General features: G+C 37.0%; 1 protein-coding gene across 3 annotated transcripts in view; it reads right to left on the reverse strand.

Annotated features, from left to right (window-relative positions):
• Nucleotides 1–14,005, reverse strand: part of Adgrb3 (adhesion G protein-coupled receptor B3) — a 772,147-nt gene that overhangs the window by 451,740 nt on the left and 306,402 nt on the right. For all 3 annotated transcript variants that reach the window (XM_045156936.1, XM_045156937.1, XM_004653066.3), the window contains exons 8-9: nt 1,612–1,713; nt 1,139–1,245 (exon numbers count right to left, since the gene is read on the reverse strand). In XM_045156936.1, the coding sequence (XP_045012871.1) occupies nt 1,139–1,245; nt 1,612–1,713 (209 nt within the window). The remainder of the gene's footprint in view (nt 1–1,138; nt 1,246–1,611; nt 1,714–14,005) is intronic.

Here is a 14,005-nt window from a genome sequence, read left to right on the forward strand (position 1 = left end):
GGCTCTAGGTAGCTAAATTATCAATTATACTGATGGGGATATATTCATATGTATGTGACATACATATGACATCATTTGTATATAGGAATATATATCATATATATCCATATATACATGATATGTATGATATCTATGACAAATATAGTGACAGAATGTTCTATTTACATAAATAATTATTCATTTAATTACTGACTTGGCATGTGGACAGCAGCGTTTGGTTTTCAGATTTTATAAAATGAGTTTTTGTTTCTAGGTACTAATTTTATTAGTTGAGGAGATTATTGTACAAACTATTCTATCCACAAGAAAATATATTCTTCATGATTTTTAAATGCCTGTGTTTTTGATTGACAGTAAGAACATGCAAAGCAAACACAAACACAGCAGAACATAGAGGCTCTTCACACAACATTATGGCGTCTGTCTCTGGCTTATGTTGTTCTGAGCCCCACGGTGTTCTCTGTATACATAAGGAGGCCCCGTGACTCTCAGGAAGGAATGGCAGCAATCTCTGATAATGACAGTGACTAGCACTCATATAATACCAAGCAAAATGTAATTGTGCTCAATGTTTTCCCACATCACATTGTTTAAAACAGTTAAAATAGTACACAGGGGAGAGGAATAATGTTTGAAAAATTTGGCTACATAGGCTTTGTGAGTGATATTTACTCTGGTTTAGTCATTTTATTCATACTTTGATCTGAAACTATTGTGAGAAATTTGATATTTAAGTGCACAGCATTCCTCAACCACTGAAAAGGAAAAGATGTATAATTTTAAAAGATAGAGTGTTTTGAAAAATCACACATAATATTTAGCATAGACTTGAACCAATTACGATTCAGGTTTTAACTCTAACACATGAAACTAAATAATCGACTTCGCTCTGGTCCTTCTCTCTTAGATCAGCAATATTTTCATTTAACTAATCAGAATCCATAAAACCCCAAGCCCAAGGAAAGAAACAATTTGCTCTGAATTACAGAAACCAGCTTCCTATTGCCTCTCTCTTTGCTCCAGGCATTGTGTCCAGAGGTCTTACTGATTTGATTGTACAACTGAAGGTTAAATTCTCACAGAGTAATCATTAGTGAAAAATCAACAGAGCAAGTACTAAAGCTGGCTTTGCACCTACTGAATGCTGCAAGTGTCTGTACTCATTTGATATGCATCTTGCAAAGCTCGGCTGTTCCCAGAAGGCCACTCCATGAAGACTGAGAGAGCAGCGTCTGCTAGTGGTGCCTGTGCATCACAGAAAAGGAAGAAAAATAAAGAAAAGAAGCTTTAAAACAAGACCTAGAAGTCATTGCGTCATGAGTTAATACTATACATTGGGGCTTACACAGTATTTGCTTTAAAAGTCATGTATGTGAGATAGTTATTTTCAATATTATTTGTAATGCATGAGTCATACTAAGAAGTCAGTGTGTCAATAGGAGTTTCTTCACTGTGTCCATTAAGCAAGCATTTTACTAAAATTCTTTTTAGCAGCTGCACATTGGACAGATTTATTTGTGGATTTAGGACAAAGCATGACTTCCTAAACAAATGTAGCGTACTGCTCTGAGACTCAATCTTTGTTTGGGCTGGGCGGTCCTCATACTGTACCTGTGGCATTCAGTGGGCATTGATTGAATGCCAGGTCCCCTGCAGGTGTCCTTTTCCACACCATTGACATCAGGTAATCCTCAGGGCATATTTCATAAGGGGCTGAAATGGAAAACATGGCGATGTGAATGTCAGCAGTGTTTATCTTTTAAAATGTTGGTATAAATAGTTCGCCAGTGCATCTCAGTGCAGAGCTCCTGTATTTCTTTAAAGGATATTGTTTATGGAAATGTGTGAGATGGCACATAAACAAAAACCACCAGGTTTCGATTGATAATCTCCAAAATCTTCACAAAATTCATTATATTTTGGATGTTAGAAAATGAATATATTGCTAATAAACTAATTTGGTACTGAAATTATTCATGAAAAGTATTTAATGAGCATAGAGATAATATATGAACACACACATGCATACATACAGGTAGAACCTAGTCTAGCGCATATTAGGCATGTACTCTACAAATGAACTATATCCCCAGCCAAAGAGATAGGTTTTTATTTCTTAACTAGGAACAATCATGCCAGTCATGCTGCTTTATAGGAAAATAAACCAGTTTGATATTTATTATGTCTTAATGATTTTAAAATATATAATTTCAGAGCAATAAACTTGAAAAGGATTTTAAGAATAATGGACAGCCGGGAGTGGTGGCATACGCCTTTAATCCCAGCACTTGAGAGGCAGAGGTAGGAGGATTGCTGTGAGTTCGAGGCCACCCTGAAACTACATAGTGAATTCCAGGGCAGCCTGGGTTAGAGTGAGACCCTACCTCAAAAAACCAAAAAAAAAAAAAAAAAAAAGAGAGAATAATGGATATATAATAGAAATATTAAAGAAAATCTCAAGAAACATAAAATAATACACTCAATCTACATCATATTAAACACATGCATTTGCTCACAGATAAGAGAACATGAGCCCCTCCTGCAGATACATTTGCTATTGTTTTTGCAGCTGAATTGCTAGGCAAAGATTTACCACTTCTGTCTTCACTACTTGCCTGGGGTCCTATGGAGGTCACTCTGTTTTTGTATTACTTATACTTAATAACATGTCTGGTAAAAAGTATAACAGAGCTAATGAATATATGAACAAATGAATGGTTTTAAAAACACCGTGATGAGTGAGTTGAAGACCTAATTAACAGTAAGTAGGCATGGAGCTTTAGTTTATTAGTAGAACACTTTCCTACCAAGCAAGAAGCCTTGAATTTGAGTCCCAGCATCCTAGAGAATAATTATAATTTAGATTACTACTCTAAATACATACATGAATGAATATGAGTGTAACTTCTGGGAGAAATATCTTACAGATAATACATACAATTTAAACAAGTGTTATTACTTCACTGTGTTATTAGTGAATGAAAAATGCAACTGGTCATATTGAGTCTTGTATATTTTTTTGGGTAACAGCCCATGCCAAGATGAATACGATTTCAGCATGTGGGCATGCCAGAGCATGAGTTATCACAGACATCCTATTCTGTATCCTTTACAGATGAAGACATCAAGTTCTTTTGCTGTATCATCTTCTTCTCCTTTGTTTCCTTCACTATATCCTAAGCAGAATCCTCTGTTGTGCTAAGCCCACTCTTCAGACTTAAAAAAGAATAACCAATCATCATCACGTTGTCCTCACTGAGCCCTTATTTAGTGTCTTACATGCTTGCACTCATTTAATTCTCACCTCCTAACACACAGAGATTACTGTTATTATTATTTACTATGTGGGCAAACAAAGACTCACATTTCAAACATACTCTTTCTTATATGTTAAATCCAGAGGGGAAAATAAATATAGACTAGTGGGAGGGGTGTCAATGAGTGGAATGGAATAAAAGCACAACAGGTCGGTCCTACTTTAGATTTACCTAACACTGTTTCCAACCCTGCTAAGAGCAAAGTCATGTCCTTCTGACCCCTTCAATGTACCCAGCTGTTACATAGGGGATGCATACTCTGTGAAGGCTGGCAAGGCCACTTCCTGAGACCCATGAGCAGGTTATCATTGAGTCTGTCCTGGGAATGGCCATGAGACATAGAGTCATCGTAATTCAAAATTATAAAGTAACACAATAAAATTCATCCTACAAAGCATATAACCCAGTTGAGTATGGGCATCCTCTCTTTATGATTCCTCTTGCCACTCAGCTCAAAAAGTAGCAGGGATATAAGTATATAGCGTAAGGGATACACTAAGTACCACCACACAGTTTTCATAGGTACCTACTCCAACATGCAAGCTGTGAGACCTGTCCCCGACTCAACGTTGAGTCTTTGATGCACCCCCATGTAGAGCACGTGCCTCTGCTGTTCCCACCAGCTTTGTGTTAGGTCTCCATGGAGGCCCAACCCTTGTCTCAGCCGAGGAGAGAAAGGTGAGGCCAGGATATGAAGTTGTGCTGTGAGAAGCCAAGACTATGGAATTATGTTATGCTCATATTACAGTCAGTGGAATATGCATGTGTTTCATTGGTTTAGATGTCCCTTTAGGGTTTTGGACTGACACAGCCAACTGCCAAGTATCACATTTTGTTTTCAGTTGCTTATCCCACAGAAAACAAACTCAAGTTGCCCTCACACATGACTCATCATTCCAGGACCCACCCTGATGCCTCCGCTCATTTCTTCTTCTGTTTCCTAATTCCACCAGCGATATCCCAAAATTATCCTCATAATTAAAAACATTTCATTTATGTCTTAAACACCCATTGTTCTCCTCCTGTTTTCCATGATTCCACTTCTACCACTTACCTAAATTTATCCTCTCTCATTTGAATTAAGGATAAAGCTTTCTGGTCCATTGACACATGTAGAGGACCTGTGCAAGACCCTGTTTTAAAGAGACTCAGTGGTGCGTGAAGAAGGCGGTCTGTCTCATGACAGACAAAGGGAGAAAACAGAGACAAAACTTACATGTTTAATGGCTTATGTACAACTATGACGAACACTTCACACATGGTAGAAAGTGCCATTTCAATCTAAATTCTGAAGGATGAAAGCTTTCTGGAAGAGGTGACATTTGATGGGGACTAGAAGTGTGAAGGATATAAGTATTCCAGGCTCAGAAAACAGCACATACAAATGCCTTGAAGCCTGTGCATGGAAGCCAGCAGGATTGGAGGAAGACTAGGAAATGGAATTAGGAAAGACAGGTCAAGGTTAGAGTATGCAGAGCTTCCCAGATCCAAGTGAAGACTGACATAATTCAAGTATCAACCTCGAGGTCAACTTTTATCAACTCCTATGGTCAGGATCATGGAGGAAGCTAATGTAACATCACCTTGATGGCCTTAGGAAAGTTGGCTAGTTGGAAAATGAAGAACCTTTGTCAACACAAAGTAACTTTTAAAGTAAACTAAATGATTGTGGGGACTGAAGATAACAGAAGCATCAAGGATGAGGTTTTCTGTCTGAGCTGAATGAAAGACACTGTAAAAAGACTATAGCTCACTGTGCTCACCTGTCCTGTAGTCCTGTAGTTTTAGCAGACCGAGTTAAGGGTACTTGGTGTGATGCAATATGCTCAGAGCAAACCCTGACCTATAAAGACTCAAGTTTACATTCCTTGAATACATAAGGCACACCAAATTAATTGGTCATGTTAAAATATTCCACATTCATGATTATGTTTTCTATCTCTTCTGCTTAAAATGTTCTTTCCTCTCATGGGTCAGTGCAAAACTCCATTCCCCCTTTTTAAAAACACAGCTTAAAAGTTTCCTTCTCCAGTATGTCTTTCTCCATGCCTCAGTCATAAATATAAAATTATAAAATTTCTTAAAATTGATAAAAGTGATTTTGCTTGTGTTTTTTTTTAAAAACTCCCAATTACAAAATATTTTTTTTTCCAAAATAGCAATTTTTAAGAGACTAAATTTATTTAATTTATTTCGTTTAATTCACTATGATGAATTTACAGAATATAACAGTAAGTCAATATGTTTGTTAAGTAAGTCATTTTTTTTCCACTGAGCAAACATCCTCATAGAACTTTCTCTGACGATGAGAATATTCTCTATTTAATTATCTAATGTGGTATCCAGTAGCCTGTATTCACTATGGAGTTCCAAATGTAGGTAATGGGTCTGAGGCCCAGATTTAACATCTTAGTTATTTATTTTTTCTTTTTTTTCTTTTTTTCTTCCTTCCTTCCTTCCTTCCTTCCTTTCTTTTTTTGCTGCTTTATGCAAGTGTGGTATGCATGTGCCTATATGTTCAGGGACACATACACACATACACACACGCCCCACACCCCACATGGGAACCAGAAGTTGATTAGATGTCTTCCTAAATAATTATCTACCTTGTTCTTTGAAAAAGGTTGTGTGACTCAACCTAGAGTTTGTTGATTCAATTATGCCAGCTAGCCATTCAACCCCAGGGATTCTCTGGCTGTGTCTCCTTGGTATTTGTATTATAGGCACAAACCACATGTTTGGCATTTTACATGGGTATTAGGGATCAGAACTCAGGTTCTCATGTTTGACTGGCAAGCACTTTACTTTCTAAGCCATCTTCCTAACTCCTCATTTAATGTTAGTAATTATAGCTGTCATTATAGGTAATTCTGTAAATAGATGATAATTATGTTTCTGTAGACTTAATATTTATTCATTGTGGAATATTTAAAATGGAAAATTCAAAAAATTGTTAAAGCTCACAAAATATATCATGAGTTTTCGACACAATTGCACGCTACATGAAATGACTAACCTATGTTTAATAATGGCCCAACAGTACTTTAATATTATTATTATGCTAAGTTACTCTTTTGGTTACATCGACATATCCACGTTGTATTCATTATATTTTTCTTTATCATCTTTTATTTTCCCATCACATACTCTGCCTCTTCCATTTTTAATGTTTTCCATCTCAAATTTTCATGTTTCATTGCTGCAATTTGAAAAGCAACTCATAAAACTTATTACTATAGCCTCTAGTTTTTCATGAATCACTCTTCATATAAGCCAATGAAAAGGTAATTTTCACAATGAACGACTTCACATCCCGATGATGGTTTTAGAAAGCTCTTCTCAGTGCGTTACTCTGGGAAAGGCATAATGAATGCTTCTCTGCGCTCCGGTACCCTGCCGAGTCCGACCACCAGATCATTGCATATTCTCAACACTAGATGGCAATAGTGTGCTAACAGGGCCAATTGTTTTACTGAGTCTTCAGCTGAAACGTGTTCAGAAGTAAGGCAGGTCTGTCTCCTGAGAACTATACATCAATACTTCATTTTTTAATACTACTCTGGGAACTTGGGGAAAAGCAGAAAGTCTTATTCTCATGTAAGTACAATATTTAATGTTTAAACTGGCCTGTTACAAGAGCCTTGAATCAAGCCCTTTTTACCTCCACCTCCACCCTCTCCACTCTTAAATGGCTGCAGTGTCCTCCTTGCTCCCACCAAATTGCTTGTATGCTGTTTTTGTTTCCTTCCTAGCATGCCTCGGCCCTCTGTCCTCAAATATCTGCTATGGCTCATATTTTCACCATCTTGAGTCCTAACTCAAATTCCACCTTCTCAGTACAAACACTCGCAGCTTTGCTCTGCTCTGCTATTCCTCCAGACGACTTACCTATCACCTAGTGTGACTGATTTTTTTTTTTTTCCTAGCTTGTTCACTTATGTGTCTCTTCTGGCTAAATTCATTTTTAAAGGCTTGTTTTTAAGAGTGCAGAATAAAGATGATTCATCAGAATATAAAGATGATTGAATATTGATGTCAATGTGCGTGTGTGTGTGTGTGTGTGTGTGTGTGTGTGTGTGCACGCACTTGTGGGTGTTTGTATGTGAAAATGGATTATCCATAATCAATATACTTACTAGCATAAAGAGAGGTTGGTCCCTCCGGCTAAAAATTCTTTCAAAGGTTTTCAAGGCATCAGGTCTTGGCTAAAGTAGACCTGAGAGTGTCATACATGATTTACTACGAGACTATGGGCTCCTGGTTAGGATGCTTGATGTGACCTACATGTCCTAAGCAAAGATAGGGACAAATCTGCTTAAGTTGTACTTTTTCTTAGTGCAACTACAGTAGTCAGTTACTAATTTATTAGCTGGCAGTTTTATTTATCTATAATCAGAGAAAGAAAACAAATAAGCAACAAAAACATTTAAACCCAAATAAGAAAAGTAAAAAACAAAAATAAAAACACACAAACTCTGTTTTACTTCACTGTAAATTCATGAAACCTTATATCCATTGTATTTCCAGCAACAAAAAGAAGCCTTAGATAGTCACATATCAACTCTTTTCTTCTATCTTAAAAAACATTTCCGTAATTGATCCAGTCACTACAATTTGTTGCATAATCTTAAGGTCCAGGCACCTTATTAAATACTGCACACAAGAAGCATGAGCTATAAGAACAGTCAGGATCTCACGGAGACAGGGAGTGAGACAACAACCTAAGAAATTACAGTAAAATCTAAACATGAATAGGATGGTGGTGCCCTGGACACCTGAGAAGTATTGCAGGGAAGCTCTTGTTAGTGAAGGATTTCTGGAAGTGATGGCCAATATGAGGTACAGGATAAACAGTAGATCTGCACTGAGGCAGGGGAAAGCATTCCATGAGAGCCATGCATGGAAAGACCCAGGGTGCAAAGAGGATATGATATATGATATGTATAACTGAGCAGTTTCAGAATGGGCAGCACGAAGAGTTGGGTCAGTACAGGAGGAAAAGTGGTGATAAATGAGATGATCATTAGGTAATGGCAATTATCTTGATGCTTGTACTCTAAGGACAGGAGGAATAGATTGTGTTTTAGATGCCATTCCTAGAGCTGCAGAAAGAGCTGGAGTAGTTAAGGCACTTGCCTAAGAAGCCTAATGACCCAGGCTTGATTCCCCAGTACCCACATAAGCCAGCTGCACAAGGTAGCACATGTATCTGGAGTTTGTTTGCAGTGGCTAAAGGCCTTGATGCTCCCTTTCTCTCTCTCTCTCTCTCTCTCTCTCTCTCTCTCTGTCTCTCTCTCTCCCTCCTCCCTCCTTTTCTTTCTCTGAAAATAAATAAATGCTTTTGGGAAATGTCCACGATACAACTTGGAGATGGCAAAGAATAATAGGAAGTGGTCCTCAGAGGTGAATGGTGTCAAATTCTTCTTGGAAGGCAGAGTGGCTCAGTTCAATGGTTGACTTAACAGAAGAGTTTGGGAATCTTGATAAATCAAATGTGGTCAGGTTTAAAAGATATCCAGTGCTCTACATTCTAGAAAGAGTACTTGAAGAAAAGAAGTCTTGGGGGAGGAGATGCTGAATCAGTTTCTCTCTGAGATATGTAAGCACATTATGGTATGATCCAAAACATAGTTGATGGCTGGGAGGTTGGCTCAGCAGGTAAAGCTGCTTGCTTGCAAAGCTTGCTGGCCTGAATTCAATTCCCCAGTAACCATGCGAAACCTGATGAATAAAGTGGTACATGTGTCTAGAAATGATTTGTAGTGGTAGGAGATCTTAGCATGCTCATAATATTTCTCTCTCTCTCTCTCTATTGTCTCACAAATAAACTAAAGATATGTTAAAACAAAACCTATTTGGTATATGGAACCAATGTTCAGAAGAGAAAGTCGAGCTAGAGCTATAGATTTATGTTGTTATTTTCCTGTTGGAAATTACCTTTGTACACAGTATAAATTAGAAAATGCCTAAATAAGCTGGGTGTGGTGACTCATGCCTTTAATATCAGCACTTGGGAGGCAGAGGTAGGAAGATCTCTGTGAGTTCAAGGCCACCCTGAAATTACATAGGAAATTCGAGGTCACTCTGGGCTAGAGCAAGACTCTACCTTGATAAAACAAAACAAAACAAATAAACTAACAAAAATACAAGAACAAAAATAAAATTCTAAATAGGCTCAAGACATTTGTCCATACTTAAAATAGAAACTTAATATTGGGCAGAATAATGAAGAAATCTTGTATTTTTAAAATATTTTATTTATTTATTTATTATTGATTTATTTATGACAGAAAGAGACAGAGTGGCAGAGGGAGAGGAAGAGAGAGAGAGAGAGAGAGAGAGAGAGAGAATGGGCATGTCAGTGTCTATAGCCTCTGCAAAAAATGAACTCCAGATGCATGAGCCACCTTGTGCATCTGACTTTACTAAGGCATTGGGGAAGAATCAAACCTGGGCCTTTAGGCTTTGTAGGCATGCACCTGAATTGCTGAGCCCATCTCTCCTTCCTGAGTATTGTATTTTTATGACTTTGAAAAATGGATCTTCTCATTGGCTGAAAGATCTCATGGTTTGCAACAAAAGATATAAAATCTCATTTGTCAGACATAACCATACTTGAAATCACAAGTATGTACTTAGCATGCTCCCCTAAAACAGGGTAGCAATTGTCTAGTGATTAGCTGTTAATCTGTCTATTCAAACAGATACTCTATCTCTTAAAAATAGCAGAAATTATATAGGGCTTAAATCAATTTGATATGGAAAATTAGTCTTCACCTCACCTCATATGCTAGAATTTGAGCATTAAAAAGAAATTGATTCTAATCCACAGAGCTAACATGCAGCAAAAAAGAAGAAAAAAACTGGCACTATTCATGACCCCCCACATTTCACATCGTACTTGATGCTAAATCATGAGCTAGAATGTTTTGTGATTTCATTGTGCTGGAGGCACAGGTAAATGAGAAAGTGTGCTCTGTGCTCACAGGGCTTGGGGCTTAGATTCAAGAGATGGAACCTATGTGTGTGAAGAATTCATACTGCAGCTAAGGCCTGAGGGGAAATAAAAGTGTATGTGAAGTATATTAAATAACATTATTAATTTTGTTTGTATATTTGAGACAGGGTATCAGTGTGTATGCCAGCCTAATCTGGAATGTGCTTATACCTTTCAACTGTAGGGAATAAAGGAGTATACCAACATGCCAGCTATAATTACATTCTTCATATAGAAAATAGCTTTTATCAGTCTCAGATTATAGTATCATGTAATTATACCAGCTATACATGTCATTATTAGACTCTTCTAAGTGCATTGCATATTTAAACTCAACACATTCTCTCTTGTTAAGGGAACAAAGTTATCATCACTTAAAAAAAAAATGGTAGGAGACAGATGTAACTGAGACCTTTCAGTTGGAAGTGGTCACCTCAGGCCTAGCAGTGAAGCCCTTTCCTAGAGAAGTCTACTTTGACTCCAAACATAGAACATAGAGGCTATTTTTTTTTGTTTGCTTGTTTTGTTTCACTGGTGATAAACAAGTTATATTTTTGTCTTCAAAATTTGTCTTTGAGTTTGGTACTCAGCAAACTGTGAAACTATTTCCTGTGTATTGCAGATTGGATACTTAGAATTGGGCAATACTTATGGTTACAAAACATATAGCATTTTATATATATACTCCAAGCAAAACCTTTATTATTTACATCTCTATGTCAGCCTTGCATACATATGGCTCTATTTTCAACTTCTTAACAAAGTTGACTAGAATAACTCTTAACTATTCAGCAAATTAGTATTTGAGTATACTCAAGATTTTTCTGATTATTTTCTTTATTGGCCTTTTTGGTTGTATTTAAGAAACAGTTGAATATAACTGTTACTTCTTAATCTTTCTCTATTTGTGTGACATGGAGGTGTATCTTGGAAGCACACAGAGTAGGTGGGCATGACAACTGTAGTGTGTGGACCTGGCCAAGTCTCTTTTATGACAAATGCAATCAGGGATGAGGGATCATTATTTGGGCCTGTGGAGGACTCATCCTAGCATGACAGGAGTCTATGAGGCTATTGTGAGTCACTCTCACCTAAAGAAAATGTGGTGCTGTGGTATGGGAAAATGAATGGCCTATGATAGAAACTTACAAATTGCTCATACTTGGAATGCCTCAGTTGTCTATCCCTAAAGAAAGAAAGATAACACTGTAAATTATATCTATAAAGTTAAAATGTATATTCATTGAAAATATACATGTAATATGCTGGTCTAGCCAATAAATAATAGAATTTTGAAGGAGTAAATGATCATAAGCTATGAGACAATAACATCATAGTTATTTAAATATTTGCTTACATACTTTAACAAAATGTTTTCATTAGTCAACTTACAGCACTCATGAGATGTAATATAGACCTAATGACTTATTACATTCAGTAAGGTTTATCATAGAATTGGAGTGTGAGGATGAATATCAATTGCTCATCTGAAATGTATTGGAATGCTAGCTGACAGATATAACAAAAATACTACTATTAATACATATTAAGGGGAGAATGGGTCTACTTTATAGAGTTTCACAGAAAAAAGGCACTTATTAAAGAAAGGGGAACAATCAATGATAGATGGGCTTCCAAGAGGTTCTTGTTATCAACAGTTAAATGTGGAGAGATCAGAGATAATAAAGATTCAGATGGATAACGGTGAGGCCACCAGCATGTGGAAACAATGTGTCCATGTCTCCCCGAAACTGAGATTGGGTGGTTGGGTGTTTATATATATATATATATATATAATGTGTCAGCTCTAAGAATTCTATAGTAGCTGTGAATTTGGCAAGTAATGAGACTCTTTCTAAACTATTTGAATAAGAGAGTCACATGATTTAGGCCATGAAAGGTGACAATGGTCAGTTTGACCTGTGCAGAAGAGACGACAATGTGGTTGTTGTGATAATGAGGGTATCAGATGAGCACATGGGCTGCCACTTCACCATCATAATTAATTATACTAGTTTATTGACTTATTCTTGAATCCTGTGCCATGTTTGGACCCATTTCTATATGTGAAGATGCTGAAGAAAACTATTCTTTCTTGGGATCCATACTCCAGGATCTATTTTCCAGTGTTTCTCTCTTACTGGAGGGTTCTAAAATGGAAAGTGACACTCTGGACCATAGAGGAAAGAAGAGCTGGAATCCTATAGCAGGAAAGGGAATTCTGGCACCACTAGACAATTGCAACAATTGACACAAAGGACTTGGTGGTCAGAAGGAAAAAACTCCTTCCTCACTGGGAGTCTGGGTAGGTAACTGTTGAAAAGATACACTAGTCATCAAGATGAAGATCCCTGAGTCTCACCAAGTTTGGCATTGATAGGGCAGACAGAGTCATAGGAGAAAACAGTGCTGGAGCAGTTAGGGTCAAATACACATCAGGATATGAAAATATGAGGAATCAGTGGGGAAAAAGATGGCAAGGTTTAATATTCAGGGTCAGTGTCTTGGTGAGCACTGAACCTAAAGTGACTTGTCTTAATTAAAAATTTCATCTTAGTGTTCTTAATTTTAAAACAGTCATGAAATGAATCCTAGACTATATATTTACTTTTAGTATATAATAACATTTGAGATGGGAGGAAACTGGGACTTATAGTCATATGTGCTTCTCTGCTTTTTTTTTTTTTTTAATTTGAGATTGTTAGGCACATTGCCAATATTGGCATGTTCCAAAATTGGACAAGTCAGATCACAACAAATTGCTTTTCAAGTTTCTACCATGACAGAACAGCTGAGAGTTTTCTCAGCATCTCCCCTGATGAGCAATCTCATTAAACAAGTTATAGTAATAGTTATCTCCACAGCAACAAGTTGGAATAAGGGGCATGTAGCTCAATCTGACTAAAACCCTAGTTTGTTAAAACTTTACTGGTTCCTCCTTAATTACTGCCATAAGATTCAGCAAGTGTATTCCAGAACTATTGAGTAAACTAATAAAGAAAAAATCCTTATGTTGTAGGAAGATTGTATACTATTTTAAATATTTTTAAGCAACGAGTAGCCTCTCATTCAAAGTCTACCTTCAAGTGACCTTTAAGTTCTCATTTACTTCCCTATTTTTAAAATATATGTGAGAAAAACTAGACCCTTGAGTGAAAGAAGACAATACCTACTGCCATCTACTGTGTCAGAAAACTCAGTTTTTCACTTTAGGTGAACAGCTGGTGTATACTCTTAAGTGTGCAATATTTGCCATACACAGAAATATTCAGTGAAAATAGTTGCTTTAACTTCTGGAAGATAGTAATGAAAAATAGCATAATTCTGTATAAGATATTCACATAACACCTGATACCAGAAAATAATAGATATTCCATTGGACTCTGTGAGGAACAGCAATTTTTAATGAAAAAATATAAAATAAGTGTCAACTTGTATGCAGATAATTCAGCAAAAAGTAGTATGACTTTAACCTAAAATAAACGAATGATAATTTTTTTTAAATTTTTTATTTACTTATTTGAGAGCAACAGACACAGAGAGAAAGACAGATAGAGGGAGAGAGAGAGAATGGGTGCGCCAGGGCTTCCAGCCTCTGCAAACGAACTCCAGACGCGTGCGCCCCCTTGTGCATCTGGCTAACGTGGGACCTGGGGAACCGAGCCTCGAACCGTGGTCCTTAGGCTTCACA

This window comes from Jaculus jaculus, chromosome 8, assembly GCF_020740685.1.
Source record: "Jaculus jaculus isolate mJacJac1 chromosome 8, mJacJac1.mat.Y.cur, whole genome shotgun sequence".
NCBI classification, from domain to species: Eukaryota; Metazoa; Chordata; class Mammalia; order Rodentia; family Dipodidae; genus Jaculus; species Jaculus jaculus.